Source organism: Peromyscus californicus, unplaced genomic scaffold (genome assembly GCF_007827085.1).
Source record: "Peromyscus californicus insignis strain IS unplaced genomic scaffold, ASM782708v3 Scaffold_9__1_contigs__length_137607984, whole genome shotgun sequence".
Classification (NCBI taxonomy): domain Eukaryota; kingdom Metazoa; phylum Chordata; class Mammalia; order Rodentia; family Cricetidae; genus Peromyscus; species Peromyscus californicus.
In genome coordinates this window covers 107,218,468-107,240,631 of record NW_026294617.1, presented here as the reverse complement: position 1 = coordinate 107,240,631, position 22,164 = coordinate 107,218,468, and the positions used below count along the sequence as shown (strand labels likewise).

Below are 22,164 nucleotides of genomic sequence, written 5' to 3'. Positions count from 1 at the left end.
GGAGGGAACCTGGATTAAGAAAATGCTTCTGTAAGATCAGGCTGCAGGCAAGCCTGTAGGGCATTTTCTCAATTAGTGATCAATGGGGGAGGGCCCAGCCTGTGGTAGGGTGTGCCATCCCTAGGCTGGGGGTCCTGGGTTCTATAAGAAAGCAGGCTGAGCAAGCCATGGGGAGCAAACCAGTAAGCAGCACCCCTCCATGGCCTCTGCATCAGCTCCAGCCTCCAGGTTCCTGTCCTGTTTGAGTTCCTGTCCTGACTTCCTTCAATGATGGACTACGATGTGGAAGCATAGGCCAAATACCAACCCCCATTTGCTTTTTGGTCAAGGTGTTTCACTGCAGCAATAGAAACCCTAACTTTGACAATTGTATAGAAGACCATTTCTTTTTTTAATTTTGGGACCAGGTCTCACTGTGTATCCCTGACTGACTTGGAACTTGCTATGTAGACCCCGCTGGCCTTGAACTTACAAAATCCTCTTGCTTCTGCTTCCTGATTGTTGGGCTTAAAGTGCATCACTGCCATTGGCCTAGAGAAGCCTTTTATTGGACCTAACGTTGTAACACTGGAGCAGGCAAAATGCAATGGTGTCTCTCAGCTGGCTCACCAAGCCAGCCAAACACCCTGTTCATATAGCTAGAGAAGGGGTGTTTGTACCAGTCCCAGCAAAACTTGCATATGGGTGCTTTGTGTTTCCACCAACCACAACACTGTAGCTTTTGAGCTACTACCAGCTGAAGTGCTTCCCCTCTGGGCTGTATAAAATAGTTTCAGGGCGTGTGCTAGCAAAAAAAAAAGGTCTGTGCCGGAGCTGTAACTTCAGGAGCTGAGTTTGATCATCGTGTAGTTTCCTCAAGGCGTCTGTGACTGCTCAAAGTGGCAGGGTAGCTGGCTGACAGTCCTTTAGCTCAAGGCAGCCGGAGAATCAAGGGAAAGTCCAACAGCTGCCAACTGGGAAGCCAAACTGCCTCCCCACCCCCACATGTTTGCTATTTACAGGAAAGCGAGCGTCAGGAGTGCTTATAATACGAACCTACAGAACTGATCATTAACAGTAATAGCGGTTTTTAACAGCGCTTTCACAATGCTTAACTCCTGCCCCTGGGAGAGCAGGGTCCTTTCATCTGTCCCCAAAAGAGAAGCCAGTTCTGCTGGGGAAGAAAATTTCCCCGAGTCTGGATTTGGGCCAGCCTGTAATGAACTACAATCCTCTGGCGCAGCTAGATCCCTGGGCTGACTCTACCATGGGCTCAGGCCGGGCAGACTCAACTCAAGCCCTGGAGCCCACCTGGAGGTGGAGTTTGACAAATCCATTTCTCTTCCTTTCTCCAGCTGGGCAAAGAATAATTTCCAGGTACCTTTCCCCTGCCAGATCCCAGAAGTCCTTTCCCCATGACCCTGGGTCTCCCCGTGTAAGTAAAGGCGAGGGGACCGGGGGGGGGGGGGGGGGGGCGCGGGAAGAGGTGCGCTCGCGCAGGCTTGGGGGCGGGGGGGTTGTTGTCGATGGAGAGAACTACTCTCCCAGCACACGATGCCAGAAACTGGTTGTGGGAGTTTTGGTTCCGGTTATTGACAAGAGTTTCAAGTAGCTCAGAATAGTGGCCTCCAACTATTTAGTGGAGGGTGACTTTGAACTTCCGATCATCAGGCGTCTGCTTCCAAATCTAAGTCCCGGGCGTGCCTCACTACTTCCGGCACTGGCTGCTGTGAATTTCTACATCAACAGCTGCGTGGTGTGAACCCGGCTCTTGTTCTTTTCTCAAGAAATTTGTGCGGGAAGAGAGGCACCAGAAACCTAAGTCCGGGAAGCCTGTCACTTTGTTTATTTTATTTTATTTTTTTTGTCGGAGGAAAAATACCCAGCCTGGCGGCCGGGTGTGCACCAAGCGAAGTGGAAGCGGGGACACACCCTCCTGTCACCGCCCCAGTCGGCGGCGGGGCGGGCTGAGCCCACAGCGGGCTGGGCTCTGGCGGCAGGAGGATGCGTCGCTGATGCCAGGAGCTCGGGCCGGGCAGGAGGATGCTCCCGAGCGGGCTCTCTCTGGGACGGTCGAGGCTGCTGCAGACGATCCGAGCCCGCGACCGTGCGTGTCCGAGGCCACGGACACCCACACCCCAGGTAAAAAGCGCCGCGGGTGGAAAGTTTGCGGCGGGCAACTTTGGCGGGAGTGAAAGCCAGGCTCTTCCCTGCGTGCTGCTCCGCACGCACGTCGGGTGCCCCACAGGTGGTGGCCGCAGGTGACTCGTCCCTGGGCTGCGCGGAGACAGGCCAGAGTGACCCGCGTGGGGCGCATCTCCCGGGAGTGCAGCCAGCCGATCCCAAGGGTCTCCACCGCCGTGTCCTGCGATCTGTGTCACTGTGGTGGAGGAGGGCCCTGGAGAGGACCGCCTGCTGTCCTCAGGGTGGGCTGTCTGCTGGATGTCTGCGTCCAGGGATGGGATGTCCCCGAGGTGGCTGTCTTCGGGGTAGGCTATAACCAGGGCTGCCTTCTCCAGGGTGGACTGGCCCAGGACCGTGTCTTGTCCATCCTCCAAACCCCGAGCCCCTCCTTTTTACACCCGTCATTACATGTAAACAGGAGGCAGCGGTGAATCAGAAGTGTGTGCTGTGAGGAACAGTTAGGCGGACACTGTTTTGTGTCATGGCCTGTGTGGAACCTCGAGGAGGAGGGAAGAAGTGTGGGTGTGCACCAAAAAGGACGTAGGAAGAGCCAGGGAGAAAGAACCTCGGGCTGCCTGGGGGCGCACGGCGGCACGGGGGGCGGGGGGGGGGGGGCGCTGAGTCGGCCAACCCCTCAATTACTGGGTTAGCTTCAGATTGCTGAAGGCAGAGCGATATACTTATTTATTGTCTTTCAGCTGGGCAGTGAGAAAGAAGCAGTGTCTGCTCTGACACTTTCACTTCCTGTTTCTTTTGGTGCCCAACCCCCACCCCCATCCTTGGATTCTGCCCCAAAGCATTATCTTAATGCTTCAGAATTTGGATTGATGCAGGAAATATTTCAATGCATTTGAAAAACACTTTCCTTAAATGTATGAAAGCAAGTGAAGAAGTCCATTTTGATGCTAATACCCAAGAAAAGGGCAAACTCCTTAAAACCTAAACTCCCTGAAGGTGGGTTGGGGGAGTGACTTCTGAAAATCGTACTTGAAAGGTTACCTTTCAGAGTCAAAGACATTCCAAACACTCAAACAACCTACTCCTTTCTTTGCCTCACACCACAGAAACACACATGATAACTAAACACTGTTAATTATTATTAAGCTTATTTGACAACATCTTAGTGCTGAGAATGGAATCAAACTACTGAGCGCCACTCTACTAGGCCACACCCACCTACTGCTAGGTCACGCCCATTTAAAAATACCTGGAATAACATGTTATGGCTTCCAAGACTGGCTGCCCTTTCTCAAATGATCAACACCAGTCTAAGCCCTTTTCTGTGCACTGTCCACCTGAGGCTAGATACCACGGCATACCTGCCTCTAATGAAAAAAGATACAGAGGGGCTGAATAGGTCTAATAGGGAGACGGTGGTTAGCGCTTTGGTTAGAGCTCATTCAGCATCTTAAGAAGCCTTAAGTTTGAATGATTTAATCTGCAGTCTCAAGTCAGCTGCCCAGGCCATAAAGACAATTTGCAGAATTTCAGAAGCCAGAATGCATCCACCATTTTGCCCATGTGACAAAATATCCCATCCCATAATAAAGCCAAGGCTGCAGGTTTGCCTCTGTGTGTACAGCTTTGCAATCTCCAGGCTCCTTAAGAGTTTCAGCAACGACTGCTAAACCATTTTCTGCAAATCATATCTCCCCATTATAGGGACATTTTTATTCTAAGATCTCACTGATTTCCATATGAAATGCCCTGAGGCTTAAGATAAATATCGTCGCTGCATGTTTCCCCCCTGCAAAAGCATTAATGTCACCCAAAGCCCATGAAAACAGGTAGAAAAAAAAAAGGATAAAGAAAAGCGATTTTCTCATAAAATCCTAGCTTGCAAGGACTTGTCTGTTATAAGCCACATCTTTAATAAGCATTCCCAACTATAATTGGTCTTTTCTGAAATTATGAGTGTGCATTTAATAACTTTGAGAAATATATGGTTCTCATGTTTTATATGGTGGGTGGTAATTGTCTGCCAGTGTTTTATGGGTAGGAAAAAAACTTTTTGTTGACAATGATACGTTTAATGTAGCAGAATTGTTTATTAAAGAACACATCTTATCTGAAGCACAAACAAATGACCATATTGCATCACTTTTGGCCTGGCCTGGAATCCGTGATCATCATGTCTGGTGACAGCCTCTCTGCCTCCAGCGCTCTGGCTGTGGTTGTCAGGGTGACTGGAGGCTCCTGCTGGTACACATGGACATCGCTTTGAGCGATTACAGTGCCTGGTGAGTTGTCTCCAAACAGAAAGCTCTTGCCTGCTTGTGCCTTCCTTAATTCGGGTTTTCTGCTGCTGAGATTGAAACAAACAAACAAACAAAAATCCTGATAGGATTTTGTGTTCCCAAAACATCATTTAAATCCCCAACACAAGCTGTTTAACAATCTTTTAAAAGGCAAGTGGCGTTTGCTAAGAAACTCAAGGGTCAAGTTTGCTTTTTTTTTTTTTTTTTTTTTTGGAACTTCCAGAAACAAAGCGGCCAGATTTTGACCCTACAAGTGTTGACTTGGAAATGTTGGTTTCGTCTGTGGGGTTTAGTGAGCAAATTGTTTCTGTTTGCCACACCCTCCTATTTCACCTCTAGTCGGCCCCTGGAGTGATGGTGTGCTGTGCAGTTCTGGTTTCCGATCTCTCTCTCTCTCTCTCTCTCTCTCTCTCTCTCTCTCTCTCTCTCTCTGTCTGTCTCTGTCTCTGTCTCTGTCTCTGTCTCTCTCTCTCTCTCTCTCTCTCTCTCTCTCTCTCTGTCTCTCTCTCAGTTGCACTGGTGACTGATGCTTTGACCTCAAAGTAGTTCTAGACTGGATTCTCTGTTAAACACTGTAGGAATCAGTGCTTTAAAAATGACCGCTTGTAGCCGGGCGGTGGTGGCGCACGCCTTTAATCCCAGCACTCGGGAGGCAGAGCCAGGCGGATCTCTGTGAGTTCGAGGCCAGCCTGGGCTACCAAGTGAGTTCCAGGAAAAGGCGCAAAGCTACACAGAGAAACCCTGTCTCAAAAAAACCAAAAAAAAAAAAAAAAAAAAAAAAAAAAAAAATGACCGCTTGCTATTTACTCTCATAAGTGCGTTTGTGTTGTTTTGTAGCAAACTAGACTAGGAAATCATCTGGTGTCTTGGCAGATAGGTATCTGCTGATAAGGCCCTAAGCTGGGCAGCCTGAGGTGAAATATTTGCTGACTCTTTGATGCTGGCACGTGTGCAGATCATCTAATTTCCTTGGTATCAGGCAGCTGGGCCATGGGGGTGCCAGCAGCCCTGGCCCCGTCACCTCTCAGCTCTGTAAGTTTGCCCAGGCCATTATTCAGTCTGGGTGAGCCTGTCCCCGACTTTGAAAACCAAGGGGATTTGTCTTCTTGCTCTTAAAGCCCCTTGTCATCTCCAGGCCTGCCATCTTGTTGTCTTCTCACCCAGGGATGGAACATAACATTGAATGGAGAACTATCAATTTCAGAAAACTTCATGATTGAAGAGTTCTGCCTTAGGTCATCAGTACAGTGCTGCTTCCTCGTGGCTGACATTTATCCATTTCTATCTTCTGTCCATTCGATGAGGAAGCAAGTGTTTTGAGGACTGACTGAGCCCCCACCCAGGGGTCTTGACAGTTTCCTCATGAGGCCCAGAGCAGTGTTGCTCAGCTCCTTGAGCCTCTGGCACATATCTTGGGTTCCTCCTATGGCGGCATAGTGGAAGGACTCATCTCTGTTGGCCTTCATCTGCATTCTGCCACTCATGTACCGATGATTTCCTTAAAAATTGGTAAATCCCTTGAGAAATTAGTGACCTGGACTGAAGGAGGTCACCAAAGGAGGCAAAGGTGTGTCCTGCATCAAATACGTTCTCTCCTTGATCCCCTGCGGTCCAAGGCTGACGACCTCGCGTATTCCTTTTGTTACAGTTCGGACCTTGAATGTCTCCCTAAAGCCCATCATGGGACCGGTAGGGCCTAGTGGGGGGATGCTAGATGGCCGGGGAATGCCTGTGGCAGGGCGTTGGGGACTTGGGGGTCCTCTCCTGGCTCTTTTTGCTTCCGTGTTGTGAACAGACGTCCCCTGCCACATGCCTTCTCCAGGATACACTGTGCAGTCGGTACAACAGGGCCAGATGACCTCGGAGTAAAGCCTCTTCCATCCTGAGTCAAAACGAATCTTTCCTCCTTTAGAGTTAATAGTGCCAGGAAGCTTGTCCTTGAACAAAAGCTAGCACACCCTTCGAGCGAAGTTTCATTTACTCAGTTGGGTTTTTATGTCCTAACGGAATAAACTGAGCCCCTCAGTATTTCATTCCAGAATCTTCATCTATGAAATGTCACCTGTTCAAGAATGTGCAACATTAGAGCGTTAAAACCACTGTAGGTATTAATTATAGGCTAACATAAAGGCCATAAGCCAATAAGCAATGAACAAAACAGCATGTTCTAGGAATCTATTTTGGATCCCACTTAGCCTGGTATCATTGGTTCTTTTTATAATTTTGAATTTTATTTTATGCTCATGACTGTTTAGTCTGCCAATATGTCTGTGTATCATGTGAATGCCTGGTACCTGCAAAGGCCAGAAGAAGGTGTCGGATCCCCTGGAACTAGAGTTACAGGCAGTTGTGAGCTGCCATGTGGGTACTAGGAATCAAACCCTGGTCCTCAGGAAGAGCAGCCAGTGTTCTTAACCCCTGAGACATCTCTCCAGCCCAGATGCTTGGCTTTTACACAATGCCAGCACTCTGGCTGTGAGCTAGATGTTTAAACCTTGTGTCTTGGGACTCCATACCCAAATGTTTCCACTGAGTTTCCCACTGACACACCTTTGGAGCAACATCTCTGTGGGTGTGAGCAGTGAGCAGGGCCTTCAAGAGGAGCCGGGAAGACACTGCTGTGTGGTCTCCGGGTTCGAAGGGGTGGGATTCTCCTGAACAGACGGAGGAAGAAGGAGTGGTCGTCATGAACAGCAAGCAGACTCAGTGGTGTCATCGCTGGGTACTGGCTGCCGGAAAGCTGAGAACCAGCTCTCGACTCACTTCTAACGAAAGCCAAGGCTTCCGGCTGACATTTTATCATCTATGGTGCTCAGCTCTATGTCCTCTGCCAAGTTTTGCCCATCGTATCATCACCCATTTTTTCATAATCATTTTCATGGGAGAAAGGTCATTGGTAAATACAGTTCTGAGAAGTATAAAAAAAAATCAGCACTTTGGTGTTTGAACCAATGTGTTTTAAGAAGTAAAGAGTGGGAGTGTGGTAGACCATTTGCTTCTTGCTCACATTGTTTCTTTGGTGCTTTTCCCACAGAGGTGTCAGATGAAGTGAATTGCTGTGAGGCACTAACTGTGTGTATGTGTGTGTGTGGTGTGTGTGTGTGTGTGTTATATTCATATGATGTATGATATGTGTGTGGTGTATGTGTATGATGCATGATATGTGTGTGTGGTATATGCATATGATGTATGATGTGTGTGTGTGGTATATGTGTATGATATATGATATGTGTGAGTGGTGTATGCATATGATGTATGATGTGTATATGTGTGTGTGTGTGTGTGTGTGTGTGTGTGTGTGTGGGTATGCTTGTGGAGGTCATGCTTGGGTGTTGGTCCTCACCATCCATCCACCTTGTTTTAGGCAGGATGTCTTTGTTGTTTACATATGCCAGTCTACCTTAGATTCTGGAAATTCTCTTGTCTCTGCCTCTTGTCTCACTGCAGGCACCCCAGGATAACAGACACCTGTGGTTTCTCTGAGTTTCTGGGCATTTGAATTCAGGTCCTCCAACATGTGGACAAGTGCATTGACTGCTGAGGCCTGTCAGGCCTGGATTCCTCATCTTTTCTTCCTCCTACCTTCATATTCTATATCTTCCTATTTTATTGCTACCTCTGTGGTCCACATTTAAGTCAAAGAGGGTTGGCTCAATTATCCAGGCCTGTAAACCTCAGAGCTTCCAGTTTAATAACCTCCTAACTGGCATTTTAATTTTATTATTGTTTGAAACAGGGTCTTACTATGTAGCTTTGGATGACCTGGATCTCACTATGCAGACCAGACTGACCTTGAATTCAGAGAGAACCCCCTGCCTCAACCTCCAGAGTGCTGGGATTGAAGGCGTGTGCCACTACTCCAAGCTCTAACTGGTATTATTTGGTTTGACAAAGTTTTACTCAAAGGGACTAGAAAGTATTACAATTTGAGAAGTTTCTGTCTTGAGATCTAGAGTATTGGTAAGAACTGATGGGTGACTGTGCAGGTAAGCAAGCCCATTGAAGAGCACTTGTTTGAATGGATTAAAGGGCAGGAAATAAACAGTAAAAGAGGTGCAAGAACCAGGTTTAAAGTTGACGTTTTTATAGCCTGTACAGAAAAACAGGAAATGTGTAACTCAATGAAGTGACCTCCTGTCAAGAACCAAGCAGGGGCTCCAAGCCTCGTGGCAAACCTGGGGAGAAGACAGCTTGGAGGCTGCCAAGAGCCTCCCTGGGGCTCTTGGGACACAGTTACTGGATTGCGTAGACATCTAAGCTCAGTAGGATATTCCCTTTTCTTTCTTCCTCCCCCTCGGAATTGCTACCAACATAGTTAGCAATCTTGTTATACCCTGCTTTTCATAATGATTGCATTGGCAAAATAAAATAAAATAAAATAAAATAAATCACCTTTTAGACTTCTAAAGATAAGCTCATGTATTTTAAACCTCTTGGGTATAAACAGTAAATACCAACCTCACTGAACCTGTCAAGAAGAATGAACAGACTGATTCTTTTTGGCAAAATCTTGTTGTTTCTCTGACCATGGGTCTCTTCATTGGGAGAGGGGGGGCTGTAAAATTTATAAAATGTTAGATGAATTTCCCTAGTGCTGGTTTTCTAGCCTTTTAGAGGGAGCCTTTTGTGTGTTCCTCTGGTTGATTTCCAGCTCCCAAGCTCAAGAGATCCACCCACTTCAAGCTCCTGAGTGTCGGGATTACAGGTGTGTGCCATCGTGCCTGGCTTCTAAATGAGCTATTTGAAGACTGCGTTTAAAGGCTGCTAATGGATAATAATGAATAATTGCGCTTTCTAGAGGCTGACAGTAATGTGACCGTAAACCTGGAAGAAGGAAAATTGGTGTAGAAAACCCTTGTAAACAGATCCGCACAGTATGGGCTTTCTGAACCCCTGCTGGAGGATATCTGTGGCATTTTACAGTCCGCCAGCTCTCTTCTGCAGATCTGCTTGCTGCTCGGAGAATTAAAAACAACTTCCATTCTTCAAGAGGAAGCAGTTTCTCTGAAGCTTGTAAAAGATCTTTCTATGGCTTTGTTATTCTTGACACCCAAACAAGTAAACTTTCAAATGAAAGCTGCAGTTGATCCAGAGTGTGTCCCAGCTTCCTGCCTCTATCTAGCCCCACTCCCTACTCCATGCCCCACGTAACCATGTCCAGCGTGGCTGAGCTCTTTATGTCTCATGGTTTGCCCTGTGTTTTTCTCCTTCCTGTGGGTGGCTCTGGTTTTCCTTAGACTGCCACTTACCCCTCCCATTACCCTGCTTCTAGTGGCCACCCATCTCCATCCCCACCTGAGTTTTGTGGCGGGCTCCCTGACGGCTTCAGGCAAATGACACTTTCTTTAGCTAGAGCGCTCATGTCACTGGACCATGCATTGCATTTAACTGTGTTCTTAGGATTATCCCAGCTGGGTTCTAATGATTCACTGTGGTCCAAATGATTCCTCCTCCGTCACTGACCATCTCCACCCCACACAGTAGGTATAGGACAGATGGCTGTTGGGTAGAAGGCTGGCAGGATGGACGACAGAGAACAGATTATTGTACACAACTCCTTAATCATTTTGTCTTAGGAGCCATATATAATTGATTTTTTAAGTTAACCAAAATAATCTTTATGTACTTTTCTGTTATAGCCAAACTATGGTTTTAACTCATATTTAGTTCTATACCAGATATGCATTATCAGGAATTTTTTAAAGAAGTGATTTCATTTTTACTTATGTGTCTGGGAATGGATACTGCAAGTGTCCACAGAGGCCAGGTGTCAGATAACCTGGAGCGGGAGACTATATTAGACTATATAATATTATATATATTATTAAAGGCATGCATCACCATGCTCCATCTGACTATAAATTTATAAAAAATTACATTTATGTACTATGTGTTGGGGAGGGGTGTGGGGGTCAGAGAACATCTTTCAGTACTGTTCTCTCCTATCATGGGGTCCTGGGATTGAACTAAGGTCCTCAGGCTGGGTGGGAGGTACCCTTAGCCACTAAGCCTTCCCACCAGCCCCGGACTACAAGTTTAATCATTAAAATTTAGGTAATTTAGAAATTACTTAAAATTTTATTTTAAAGGTATTTGCTCACAAATATAACTCCTGGACAAAATATAAAATAGAATAAACCTAAAAAAAAAAAAAAGAAATGTGGTTTTTGTAGTGGGGTGTGCACAGACCCTTGAGAACCAGCACTTCATTCCTGGTGTGAATGTGGGCATTTCTCCTTGGTGTGAAGAGTAGGCCTGGATAAAACTGCCATCCACTGCTCCTCCCTCTGCCATCCACTGCAGGAAGCCCTGGGGGGGGGCAATGCTGAGTTCTGAATACTACTGAGTGTTCCCACGCCAAGTACTGAGCCCAGCACAGAGACGCTATCTATCCGCAGACTTACACAGCCTAGAGTATGCAGGTATTGAAGGTTGAACAGAGACTTATTTCCTTATAGAGCCGGAGGGTCCTTGCAAGGATTCTAGCCATTGGTCCAATTTCTCTAGACTTAGTGAGGAGGATTAAAAAATGGGTGGCATTTTAAATATCGGGTGTGTGTGTGTGTGGGGGGGTGTTCTAGCTATTGTCAGGGCCTCTGCTGTGCCGCCGTCACTGTGACTAACTCAAGACCCGTTCCACCTTCATTCCTAAAATGCCTCAGCTGCAAGTTGTCCCCTGGTTAGATTGGCTCTTCTGTGAGTGGCAGGCACCACTCCCCCTGGTTCTGACTTTCATGAGACAGTATTAATTATTAGAGACAATAAATTCTAGAAGAGTTCCGAGCTAGAACATCATGAGAAATTGTGGAGGGGGAGCTCACCATACTTTTGCTGTCCCAGTGTTCTGGAGGCTGAGGCAGGAGAATCTGGAATTTGAGTTTAGCCTGGTCTACATAGTGAGTTCCAACTCAGACTGGGCTACATAGCAAGATCTTGTCTCAAAATCAAACACCCAGAAGCTGCAGAGATGAGGTCAGATTTAAGCAAGCTCTGAGAGCAGGGGGAAAGGGTTGAAAGGACCAAGCAGATGCCATAACAGGCTGCTCAGTCTTCTCTCAGAGATCAGGCCTCAATTTCAGTTTCCTGAGACTTGAGCAAGCAGTTTCTGGGAGGGCCATGAACAAAAGACTGCTCAAAGTTTAGCCAGATGTTTACTTTCTGGGGCCCCTCACCAACTTAGAGTTATGTGCAGTACGTGCTTGACCAGCCAGCCCCCATGGTGGCTCAAGGACAAAGCCTGGGACCTGTGCTGGACTGCCCTCAAAGTAATAAATTGTAACCACCAACCAGTAAATTCAAAGGTTACATACCCTCACCCAATTAAAAGAGAACAGAGATAAAAATAAACCAATCCGAGTTGCACCCGAGCAAAACTCCCCCAACCCCCCTGAAGGGCTTGTGGATTTTGCCTTTAAAAAGCTAGCCACACAAAGAAAAAGCAAGTTCCTCCTGGCCTCACGGTTACTACGAGTGAGTGCTTTGGATCGAGCTTCCCTGTCCGCGGCTTGTAAACAAACAGAAATAAACCATGCTAATTGCATTCTGAACCTAAGGTCTGTGGTGGTTTGTCTTTGGGGTCCTAATCTGGGCATAACAGGGTTAGCAGACACGTTTGAGCGGGGGAAGGAGGATGGTCAGAGGGGTGTCTGCAAGCAGTTGCTTAGAGCACCCTGAGCTGCCGTGGGAAGCCACATACCCTTCTCTATGAAGTACCATCTGTGATTCCACTTACATTGGAACTCTGGATAGAGTAGCAGTTTATAATACAAAGGTTCTCGATGGGTGGGTTTCAATCCCTTTCAGGGATTGACTGACTCCTTCATAGGGGTCACCGAAGACCATCAGCAATATCAGCTATTTACATTACTATTTACAAGAGTAGCAAAATTACTGATATGAAGTAGCAGCTACAATAATTGTATGGTTGGGGGTCACCACAACATGAAGAACTATATTACAGTCACAGCATTAGGAAGGTTGAGAACCTCTGTTATAATACAAGGGTTCTGTTAGAAACTGTTGCATGCTGCAGAACACATTTCCTAGAATGTCAATGTGTTCCAGAGAAACATTTCCTCTCTTCTTACCAGTCTGAGGTGCCCCACACTAACCCACAACACTGGTTGTTTTGTGTGTGTGCAGTGGGGACAAGCAGGGAATGGGATGTTGGATGGCTGATCTATACTGGTTCAGAATAGACTTCAAGTTGGGAATACCACATTAAAAAATAGATTGGGGATTGACTGAATCAAAAAATTCATTCTATCCTATGGCCTCCTAGCCTGTTTCCTCAGACATAACCAATCTTGTTGCTATGGCTATAGCACTGGGTCATTGTCAAAAGCTACATCTTCACCTCTTTGGCACTCAGGAGATTATAACCAAGTTCTAGCTATGCCAAGGAAGGTGGATTAGAATAATGGCTGGTTCACTCTTTAGTTAGGGAGTGGATTGCCTTGCTAGGCATGGTGAATCACTCCTGTGGCCCCTCAGGAAGGCAGAGACAGGAGGATTGCCACAAGGAAAAATAATAGAGAGGAAGGAAGGAAGGAGGGACGGAAGGAGGAAGCTGATTTCTTCCTTCCTTTCTCTCCTCCAAGGGGCTAGAATTCAGATATAGGGGTGTCCGTTCCCACCTTCTGAAGTCAGCTGACCCTCTAGAAGCTGAGGAGACAACTGGATCCAAGGAACTTGTGTTCCCAGAAAGTCTTAGGGCCCTCAACCATCTACCCACTGGAAAGACAAGCTCCCTTTTTGGCTGTGCCCCACTGTGTTTTGGGGTCTGTGTCTTGGGCACCATTGTCTCTGCTTTGCCTTTTATTCTTTCCCAGACAGAGTCTCGTTACCCAGACGGACAGAAACTTGAGCTCTTCATGACTCAGCCTCCTGAGTGCTGAGCTGACTAGTGCATGTCACAATGTCTAGTGGCTAACCAGAAACCTCTGAATTGTAGAGACTGAAATGCTGTGGTGGATGCTGTTGGAGGCTCGCAGAATTACTATAGAAGTCTCCAGCATGGTTATCCATGATTAATAGCTGAATGAAAAGAACAATGGATGTAACACATTTTATACAGCGGAACAGTTTGCCATATGGCCACTAATGGATGCCTGTTTTCTTTCTCACTAAGCTTTGATATTTGGTCTTTACTGACTAGATAGATGGAAATTATCCTTTTATCTAATTATGTTTTTCTTACTCATTGGGTGCCTTTCTGCTCCCCTGCATTAGGACTTTCTCCTTCCATGCACAATATCTTTCTTTGGGCACTGTAACTCTTCAAAACCAGTTATCATATAGGCTGTAGATATGTATATGGGCATATACAGTCTCTTTATTTGCTAGCACAAGTACTTGCAGTTGGTGATACATGAATGAAGTATAAGAAGATAGATTCCATTGTCTGCATGAGAAATGATGTTAATCGAAACCAAAGATTGGTAGGTTAAACTTTCCCTATGAAATTCTAGATACTCAATAGTTTAGGCATTGCAGACAATGTGTACATGAACAGGCAAAGGTATGTTCTAATAAACTCTACTTCCAAAAACAGCAGATGAAATTCAATCCCTAGACACCATTGGCTGACCTTTGGTTTATGGACTCTCTACCAAGATTTTCATGGTAGCAATAAAGATAGTACACTAGAAGATGAATTTGGACCTAGCAGCTCAGTCTGTATGGATGAGCTAATTGAGAACAAAAAGGACATATCATGATGTCATGGCTACTGCCCATGGAGCTAGAGTAACAGGAACTGGTACTATGGATCAAGGTGATGAGTGTGAAAGTGAGGATAAATTTCAACCATTTTCTGCATTTAGGCTCCAGTGTCCCAAAGGTGTGAAATTAAAAAAAAAAAAAGAGAGAGAGAGACAATGTGATTAAAGCATAGAGTGAGCTGCTGTCTGTGGTCAAGAAAATAACTGGTCATGTGATAAATTCTAATTCTTTGGGGCAAAGAGATATGATGGGCAAAAGGGTGGCATTGAAAAGGGCAGTGCCATGGGAGTTAATTCCCACTGATTTCTCTCCAGCATGACCATTAAGTCATGGGGGAGACAGATAAAACAATACAACGTCCCCCAAGAGCATTTGGTTGAGAGTGAAGCACCGTTGTGAACTGTTAAGGTACTGTTGGTGATAGGACTTGAGTTGTAAGCACCACTTTGAATGTTTACTGATCCTCTTAGGTAACCAGGACACCAAGGGCTAGGGAGTTTGACTCCTTAACTGATGGCTGGTAAACCCATCCCTGGTACCTGTGCTGCTCTGAGTGAAGGACTATCAGCCAAGCAACTGGCAAGGCTGGCTTCATACCCAGCCTGGCCTCTTTGAATACATCAGGGCTACTTAAGACTGTTGTAACCACTGCAGTTGCTGTCTCCAAACAACTCCACTCCAAAAGGTGCTTCCTAACCACTGCGGTTACAAATAACTTGCCATCACAAGCCTTGGGGGAACTCTAGCAAAGGTTTTCACTCAAGCCAGAGGGGGAAGCATTGCCTACTGATGGTTCTATGCAGCATGAGACCTGTACTGATACCAGCACAGTCCTTCATTTGGGCAAAGGTCACTGTGATTGGTGTAAACATCCTTGCCCAGATTTTTGCCGTATTTAAGGATGCTGTTCAGCTCAGTCTTCCAGGCAGTTGGGAAACACCTTCCAGTGCCATTCCTTGGTGATGCAACATGGGCTTTTAGTAGAAGGTTCTTTTCTGGTCTGGAGGTGGTGGGAAGACAGAAAGATAGACAGACAGACAGACAGAAGACAGACAGACTGGCCGTATTTTGACACACTTCCTCCAACAAGGCCACACCTCCTAATCCTTCTAATCCTTCTCAACGAGTTCCATTTGTGGTGAGTAAGCATCCAAATATGAGCCTATGGGGTCCATTCTTAGTCAACTCACCACCCCCTGTCTCCAAAAAACAAAACACAGCAGCAATGACAACAAAAATCAAGATATGTGGTGTTGGTGGCGTCATTTTGGTTTCTCTGGTGCCATTGAGCCTTGAGGAACTTCTGCGTTCTTAATTCCAAGGTTTGTCTCTCATGAAATGGTTCTGAGCTTTAAAAATGGATCAAGCACTAGCTTTGCTCCTCACCTTCAGGAGACACTCGGGAGCCCGTGTTGATGTACTGCTCTGGCAACCACGGGCAGCTTCCAAAGTCAAATGCTCACAGTACGTTAGTTTTGCAAGGTAATGTGGGCCGGGCCTTGGGGTGTTACATGTCACTTGAGCTCATATTCCATTGAATATTTCATGGAATGTGGTGCATGGCTGCATTCAGTACAAAGGGTTGAGTGCTGTAGTCCTGACCAGGAGCCACATCACATCTAAACCTGATTGCCGTGGAAGAAGGAAAAAGAGTTCAAGGGAAATTTAGCTATATCTCCCACAATTCTGTTGACCAGAAACAAGGTAACTTTGTTTCAGGGGGTGGTCACTGAATTGCCAAAGCACCCCAGGGGTTCTTCCCTCTCTGGGGAATAATTACAGGGAAACATGATTTCTTCCTGAAAAACTTAAAAGTGAATTGTGGAGATTCAGCATTTTTAATATGTCTGGAACAGGATCATTTGACACCTGGCTGGGTTCATTATAAGCAGCCCTCCAGGCAGAAACTTAATAGGAAGGGGCGAAGTCTTCCCAGTGTACCCTAAGCTAAAGGAGAGAGAGAGACAAGCCTTCTAACAGTTCAGTCAGCATTGGAGGCCAGACTTTGCATTTACAAGAGGACACGTGTTAAGGAGAAGACAGCCAAGGAAAGATGCTTGGGGTGCCGTTTCAGGGGATGAGTTCCTTCAGAAGAACTGTGATCAGCAGCTACAGGAGCAATAGTCAGTGCTAAAGAAATGTCATAGGCTTCTAGTATATGAGCTTAATGAGATTTCATTAGCTCAGTGTGAGTGTGGCTTCCCAAACAGGAAATCGGCTACTTAGGATAAAGATGCTGTGCCTTAGAATAAAACAGAGAGCACCAAGGCTAATCTGCAGCTAGGGAACAGACAGATAAAGCGGCATTAGCCCAGCTTTGTGTATTTCCTTACCATGTTGGCCTAATCATATGTTTTTGGCTTATAAACATGATTTTTGGTTCTGATTTGTTGGGCTTGGCTGTTGCTAATGGTCAGTGTTAGAAGGGTGATCTTGGAATGTTAGAAGGGTTTTCCATTCATGCTGCTTTCCATGATGCTTTAGCATAATTGTTTACCTAACAAGGTGGTGAGTTTGCTGTAGATACTTGTGTATCCTTAAACTTCGATACTGCAGAATTGTCACTGAAATATTAACAGGGCCTCAATGAAAGCCTTGTCCTAAAGAGCTAACATGTAATATACACATGTATGTTTTACCGAATGTATATAATATTACTTCTGTTCTAGACATAATTGTCCCCAGCTGGCATCACAATAGAAATGATCACTTTCTCTGGAGGCTTCCTGTTCACATCCTCCACTACAGCAGGCTGACATGGGTTGATAAACATGGATTGGCCATTGGTCTGAGGTCAGTAGAAAACTCAGCAGTTCTACAAAAGGCAGCCTCTCTCAATGGGGGAGAGGGTAGTCTGAGCCAGTTCTCACTTGGTTGCTCTGTAGGGAAGCTCAGGGAATTCCAGTTCACCTGCAAGCTGCCATGAATGTGGTGTTCTAGAACACTCACCTTGTAGGACTCTTTCACTGAGGGAAGAGAGGTCCAGTCCCATCATATCCCAGAAGGATTATCAGGTTCACCAAAGGCATCATGTCTTGTTATTGAGGCAGTACTTAACCAAAGGACACTGACACATCACTGGTGGACGTGATGTCCTGGCTGTTTTCTCCATGGCTGTGCTGACAAAGCAGTTTAGAGGGGAAAGGATTTGCTTTGGCTCAGGATTTGAGGGGACAGTCCATTCTGGAGGGAAAGCTATAGTGGCAGGAGTGGGGGTGGCTGGTCACATTGCATCCCAGTCAGGAAGCAGAGAGTGATGAACGTTTGTGTTCAGGTTATTTTCTCTGTGTTAGACAGTCCTGGATCCCCATGCTGGGAATGGCCCCACCCACAGTTACACTGGGTCTTTCCACGTCAATTAACCCATGAGATAATTTCTCACAGACATTCTCGTGGCTAAACAATCCCTCACAGGTGTCCCTGGAGGCTTGTCTCCCAGGTGATTCCAGAGCCCATCACCTTGACAACACTAACCATCACAGATGGTTAGTAAGATGTTCAAGATTCATACAGGCGATAATTAAGGAGCTAGATATTTTTTCTAACAGTTTTGTAAAAGAAATCAAATAAAGTGAGATTTTTTTAAAAAAAATTGTTTTTATTTTTCTTAGATAGGGTCTCATCTAGTCCAGGCTGGCCTTTGAACTCCCCAAGGATGCCCTTGAACTTCTGAGCCTTCTGCCTCCACCTCTTGGGTGCTGGGATCGCATTCATATACTCCTGTGCCACATTTGTACAGTGTTAGAAATCACGCCCAGGGCTTTGTGCCTGCTGGGTGAGCTCTTTCCCCACTGAGCTGCAGCCCCAGTTCAAGATATGTACATTCAAATGTCTGAGAGCGCATCATGTGAGAAAGTGGTCCCCTTGAAAAAGTGTCTCAGCAAGGAGACCTGTCTCAACCCTGGGGAGAACAGGTGGGCAGGGTTCAGTTCAGTTGAAGAGACTATGGTACCTATTCTGGCTCTTCATTGCTTCTCCTACTACAGGAACCATGTGTGTCACAAGAGGAACTCAGGCAGAAGCTGTGGACACCATTAGCATGGCAGGAGGCTGGTGCTGGCGGAAGCCATCAGTGTCCACACCTTAACAGCCTGCTAAGTACCTATGCCAGAACCGGGATGCAAAACCAATTCGTTTCTCAAGGGTCTCTCCAGTGTCCCCTGTTAAAAACAAAACTTCAGAGCTATTTTGCAAAGGAAAAGCATTTAAAGACTCAGATCCATTTAGACAAAGCAATCCAATGGAGTAATTTGGAGCAGGTAGGCAAGGCATTGATAATCACCACGGAGTGCTAGGATAGTCCTTGTGCTCTGCTGAAGATGGGAGCTGCATGTGAGCATGGCCAAGCTGTCTAGGCCAAGGGAAGAAGGGAAGCAGGGCCAGAGCATGGTAAGAGTACCTACTTATCAGAACAGGAAGCAAGGAAGAAACATGTGGCTATTCCATGGTCTTGGGATATAGCTCAAACACTGCATGGATGAGTCACAGAGATCCAAAACAGTGTATGAGGCTGGGTACAAATAAGCATGTAGGGGCATTAGAATGAAGACTCAGAGGATAGGGGTGGAATATTGAAAAACCAAGAGGCTGACTTGAGTAGTGGGATCTGGAATTGGGCCCTTAATCCTTAAGATTCCCTTCATTTCTCATATTCTCTGAGCTTCCAACATCATACAAATGTCTATGGTAGTATATGAATGGAACCCCAGTCCTCAAGAGGTGGGCACAGAAGGATCAGAAGTTCAAGGACATCCTTGTTTGTATGGGGAGTTCAAGAACAGACTATATAAGACCCCGTTTGTTTGTTTTTTTAAAATTAAACCTGTGATATCCATCAAAAAGTTGGAAAACAGTGAAATTATAGAGACATATAAACTCAGATGCCTTGCAAAAGATCAGTTGGTTGCTACACATGTCTCTCTGCCCACACCTCAATATCTCTCTTGCTGCCCAAGGGAAGGCTTTAGGTTGTTGATAAGTATTTTGTGAGAGTAGATTTGTTTTGAGCCTTTTTACTTTTATTAAACTAGTAATCGCTGCAAAATATTTGGGTTTAGAATGTTGTACAGTTTTGCCCAGAAGCAACATGACCTCGCCGTGCTTAAGCTCAGCTGCTCTGCTATCAGCTTGTAGCCTTACTCTTATATGAAGCTTCATTTAATGAGTTTATTCTTTTTAGTGAGATTGTGCTGCCATTTAATTAGTGGAGTTGGAATGTCTGTCAGTGACTAAACATTGTAATCAACAGTAGCTGTTAAGCCTACAATTTTTGTGAAAACATCAAAGTCAAATCTCTCTTAGAAATTACATGGCCTGAATGTACCTTTCAAACATTGAGCTAGAAGAAAAAAACCTTAATATTTATGCTGGTTTGCTTAAACCTATTAGACATTAGACAACAATCTTTCACTGGTACAACATTAAAATTATTAATATTTTCACATAGTGAGGCTCTTAGCTTTGCAACTCGAGAAAATAACTTTGTGGGCTCTACATACCATCTTGCTTTTCGGGGAATGTCCTACTTCTATCTAAATGGTTCAGCATCTTGTCTACACAGTTCAATGACTGTCTGTCTTAGCAGGGCATGACCTTCATTTCACTGACCCCCTAATTTGGAACTCAGCCTGCCGTCTGGCATTCAAAGCTCTACTAACTGCACATGGAGCTGTTGGGTGGGGACCACTGCCTACCGTGAAGCAGGGAAAATCAATTTGCAGGTCCTAAGCAAGGTGATACTTATGTGAAAAACAAGGATGAAGAGAACTTTCCACCTTCAACATCACACTGGTCTCTGATTCTAGTGCATTCATGAGGCTTCATTGAATCCGTTTGGTTCCCCCCCGAGAGACATTCTTGTGTCCTTAGAGTAATTTCTGTCCTTGCTTAAGCCAACTCAAGTAGATATTTGTTCTTTTGTCTAAACAGGAAATATATAAGAAGTCATCATTCAGGCCTATAGGGGAAAGAGCAAGATCTTAGTAGAGAAATGGACAGTGGCCATGAGTGGTTCTAAAAAAAAAAAAAGAGAATAAAAATATGAATAAACACGAAAAAGAGTCAGTCTCATGAGTAACCAAAGAAGTGGGAAAACAGGACAGAGAACAAATATTTTCTCTTTTGGGAAAAACAAAAACAAACCAACAAAAAAGGCAAAACAAATTGACCAAAACAAAGATAACACTTGTGCTGTGATAAAATATCCTGAAAAAAAGCAAGTGAGAGAAAAAGGGATTTATTTATTTGACTTATGCTTCCAACAGGGCAAAATCTGCCATGGCAGAGAGGGCCTGGCCACAGTCAGGGAAAGCATGGCTGAAGGAACAGAAAGCAGGTTGACCACATTTTCGTCCATGTACAATAAACAGAACAGGAATTGAGGCAGGGTCCCCAGTGACATACTTCCACCTCCTCAAGGTTCCATAACCTCCCCAAACACAGCTACCAACTGAGAACCAAAGTACTCAAATCCATGAACCTATGAGGGGCATCACTCATTCAAAGTACAATACTTAAACCCTAAAGCAAAACATGATGGGAAGACCCATGGTTTCCAATGAGGGTAGAAAGTGATAGCATAATTCCTGGTTCCAACAGGGAACAGATGGCCCACCCAGAGTAGCATAAACAGGAGAGTTTACACACAAAGGATTGTTCCCCGAGTGTGATTGCAGGAAAGCCAGTAGGGATGATGCAGTAATTCAGTACTAGTCCTGACTGAGAGGGGAAAAAAGGAGGAAGTTGTGGGCCACAACCCTGACGCAAGCGCCAAGCCAGACCCATAGGAGTAACCATTCCCTTACACATTAGCATTCCTAAATGCATTCAAACTGAAATTGCAAAGTTCTGGTTCAGGCGCTCAATGAAGAATCCAATTTTCAAAGTCAAGCTTATTTACATCCTATGAATGTTGACTATCAGCAGCCATTGAAGTTAGCACTCTTTGTTTTAATTAATAATAATACATAACCACAGCCCATCCTCCACATATGCCAATCAGGCCAGAAGGCTTTTTCCACTCAGTTCCTTCACTATAGCACTGGGAGATGTGTTGAAATTACCCTTATGCAATCAATTGCTTAACAACTGAGGCATAAACCCAGCCTGTGACCTCTAAGATGAGCACCCCAATAACTAGTCTATTTTGCTGTAGAGGGATGGCTCTTACTTTTCAAGCTTTGATGAAGGTGGTTGACTTGAAGAGCTTCAACTGCTGCTAAAACTTCACTGGTCTGGGGTCTAAAATAGATGCTTGAATTCTCTGAGAGATGCAATGAAATGATCATCAGATCATCACAGAGATGGCAGGGCCGGTTAGTTGTTGTTGTTGTTGTTGTTTTTTGGTCAATTTGACACATGCTAGAATCATCTGGGAAGAGGAAACTTCAATTGGGAAATCCTTCTATCAGATTGGCCTGTGGGTCAATTTTTTCCCTTCTTTCCTTCCTTCCTTCCTTCCTTCCTTCCTTCCTTCCTTCCTTCCTTCCTTCCTTCCTTCTCTTTCTTTTCTCCCCTGGAACTAGAGTTAGAATGTTTTGAGCCACCATGTGGATGCTTGGAACAGAACCCAGGTCCTCTGCAAGAGTAGTAGGTTTTTTTTAACAACTGGGCCATCTCTCCAGCCTGTGGTGCATTTTCTTGATTCATGAATGATCTAGGAGGACCCATCCCACTGTGAATGGTGCCAGACCTGGGCAGCTGGTCCTGGATGGTATGAGAAAACAGGCTGAGCAAGGTCAGAGGAGCAGGTCAGTGGGCAGCACTCTCTGTGGTTTCTGCTTTAGTTCCTGCCTCTAGTTCTCTGCTCTGAGTTCCTGCCCTGACTTAGCTTCATGAAGGACAGTGGAGGTGTAGGCCAAATAAACCCTTCCCTTCCCAGTTGCCTTTGGCCATGATATTTATCACAGCAGTAGAAACCTAACTAATACAATGACCTAGCCAAACTACTTCCTGAGGTTATGACATTTCCTCAGAATAAGTAAACTGTTGGATAAAAATCTGAATAAATTACATATTTATC

General features: G+C 45.4%; 1 protein-coding gene across 1 annotated transcript in view; it reads left to right on the top strand.

Moving 5' to 3' along the window:
- Positions 1-1,538: 1,538 nt before the first annotated feature.
- Mcub (mitochondrial calcium uniporter dominant negative subunit beta) overlaps positions 1,539-22,164 on the top strand; it is a 70,156-nt gene continuing 49,530 nt past the window's right edge. Inside the window, 1 exon segment of the mRNA XM_052731197.1 lies at positions 1,539-2,121. Within this exon segment, the coding sequence (XP_052587157.1) occupies positions 2,023-2,121 (99 nt within the window). The 5' untranslated portion in view covers positions 1,539-2,022.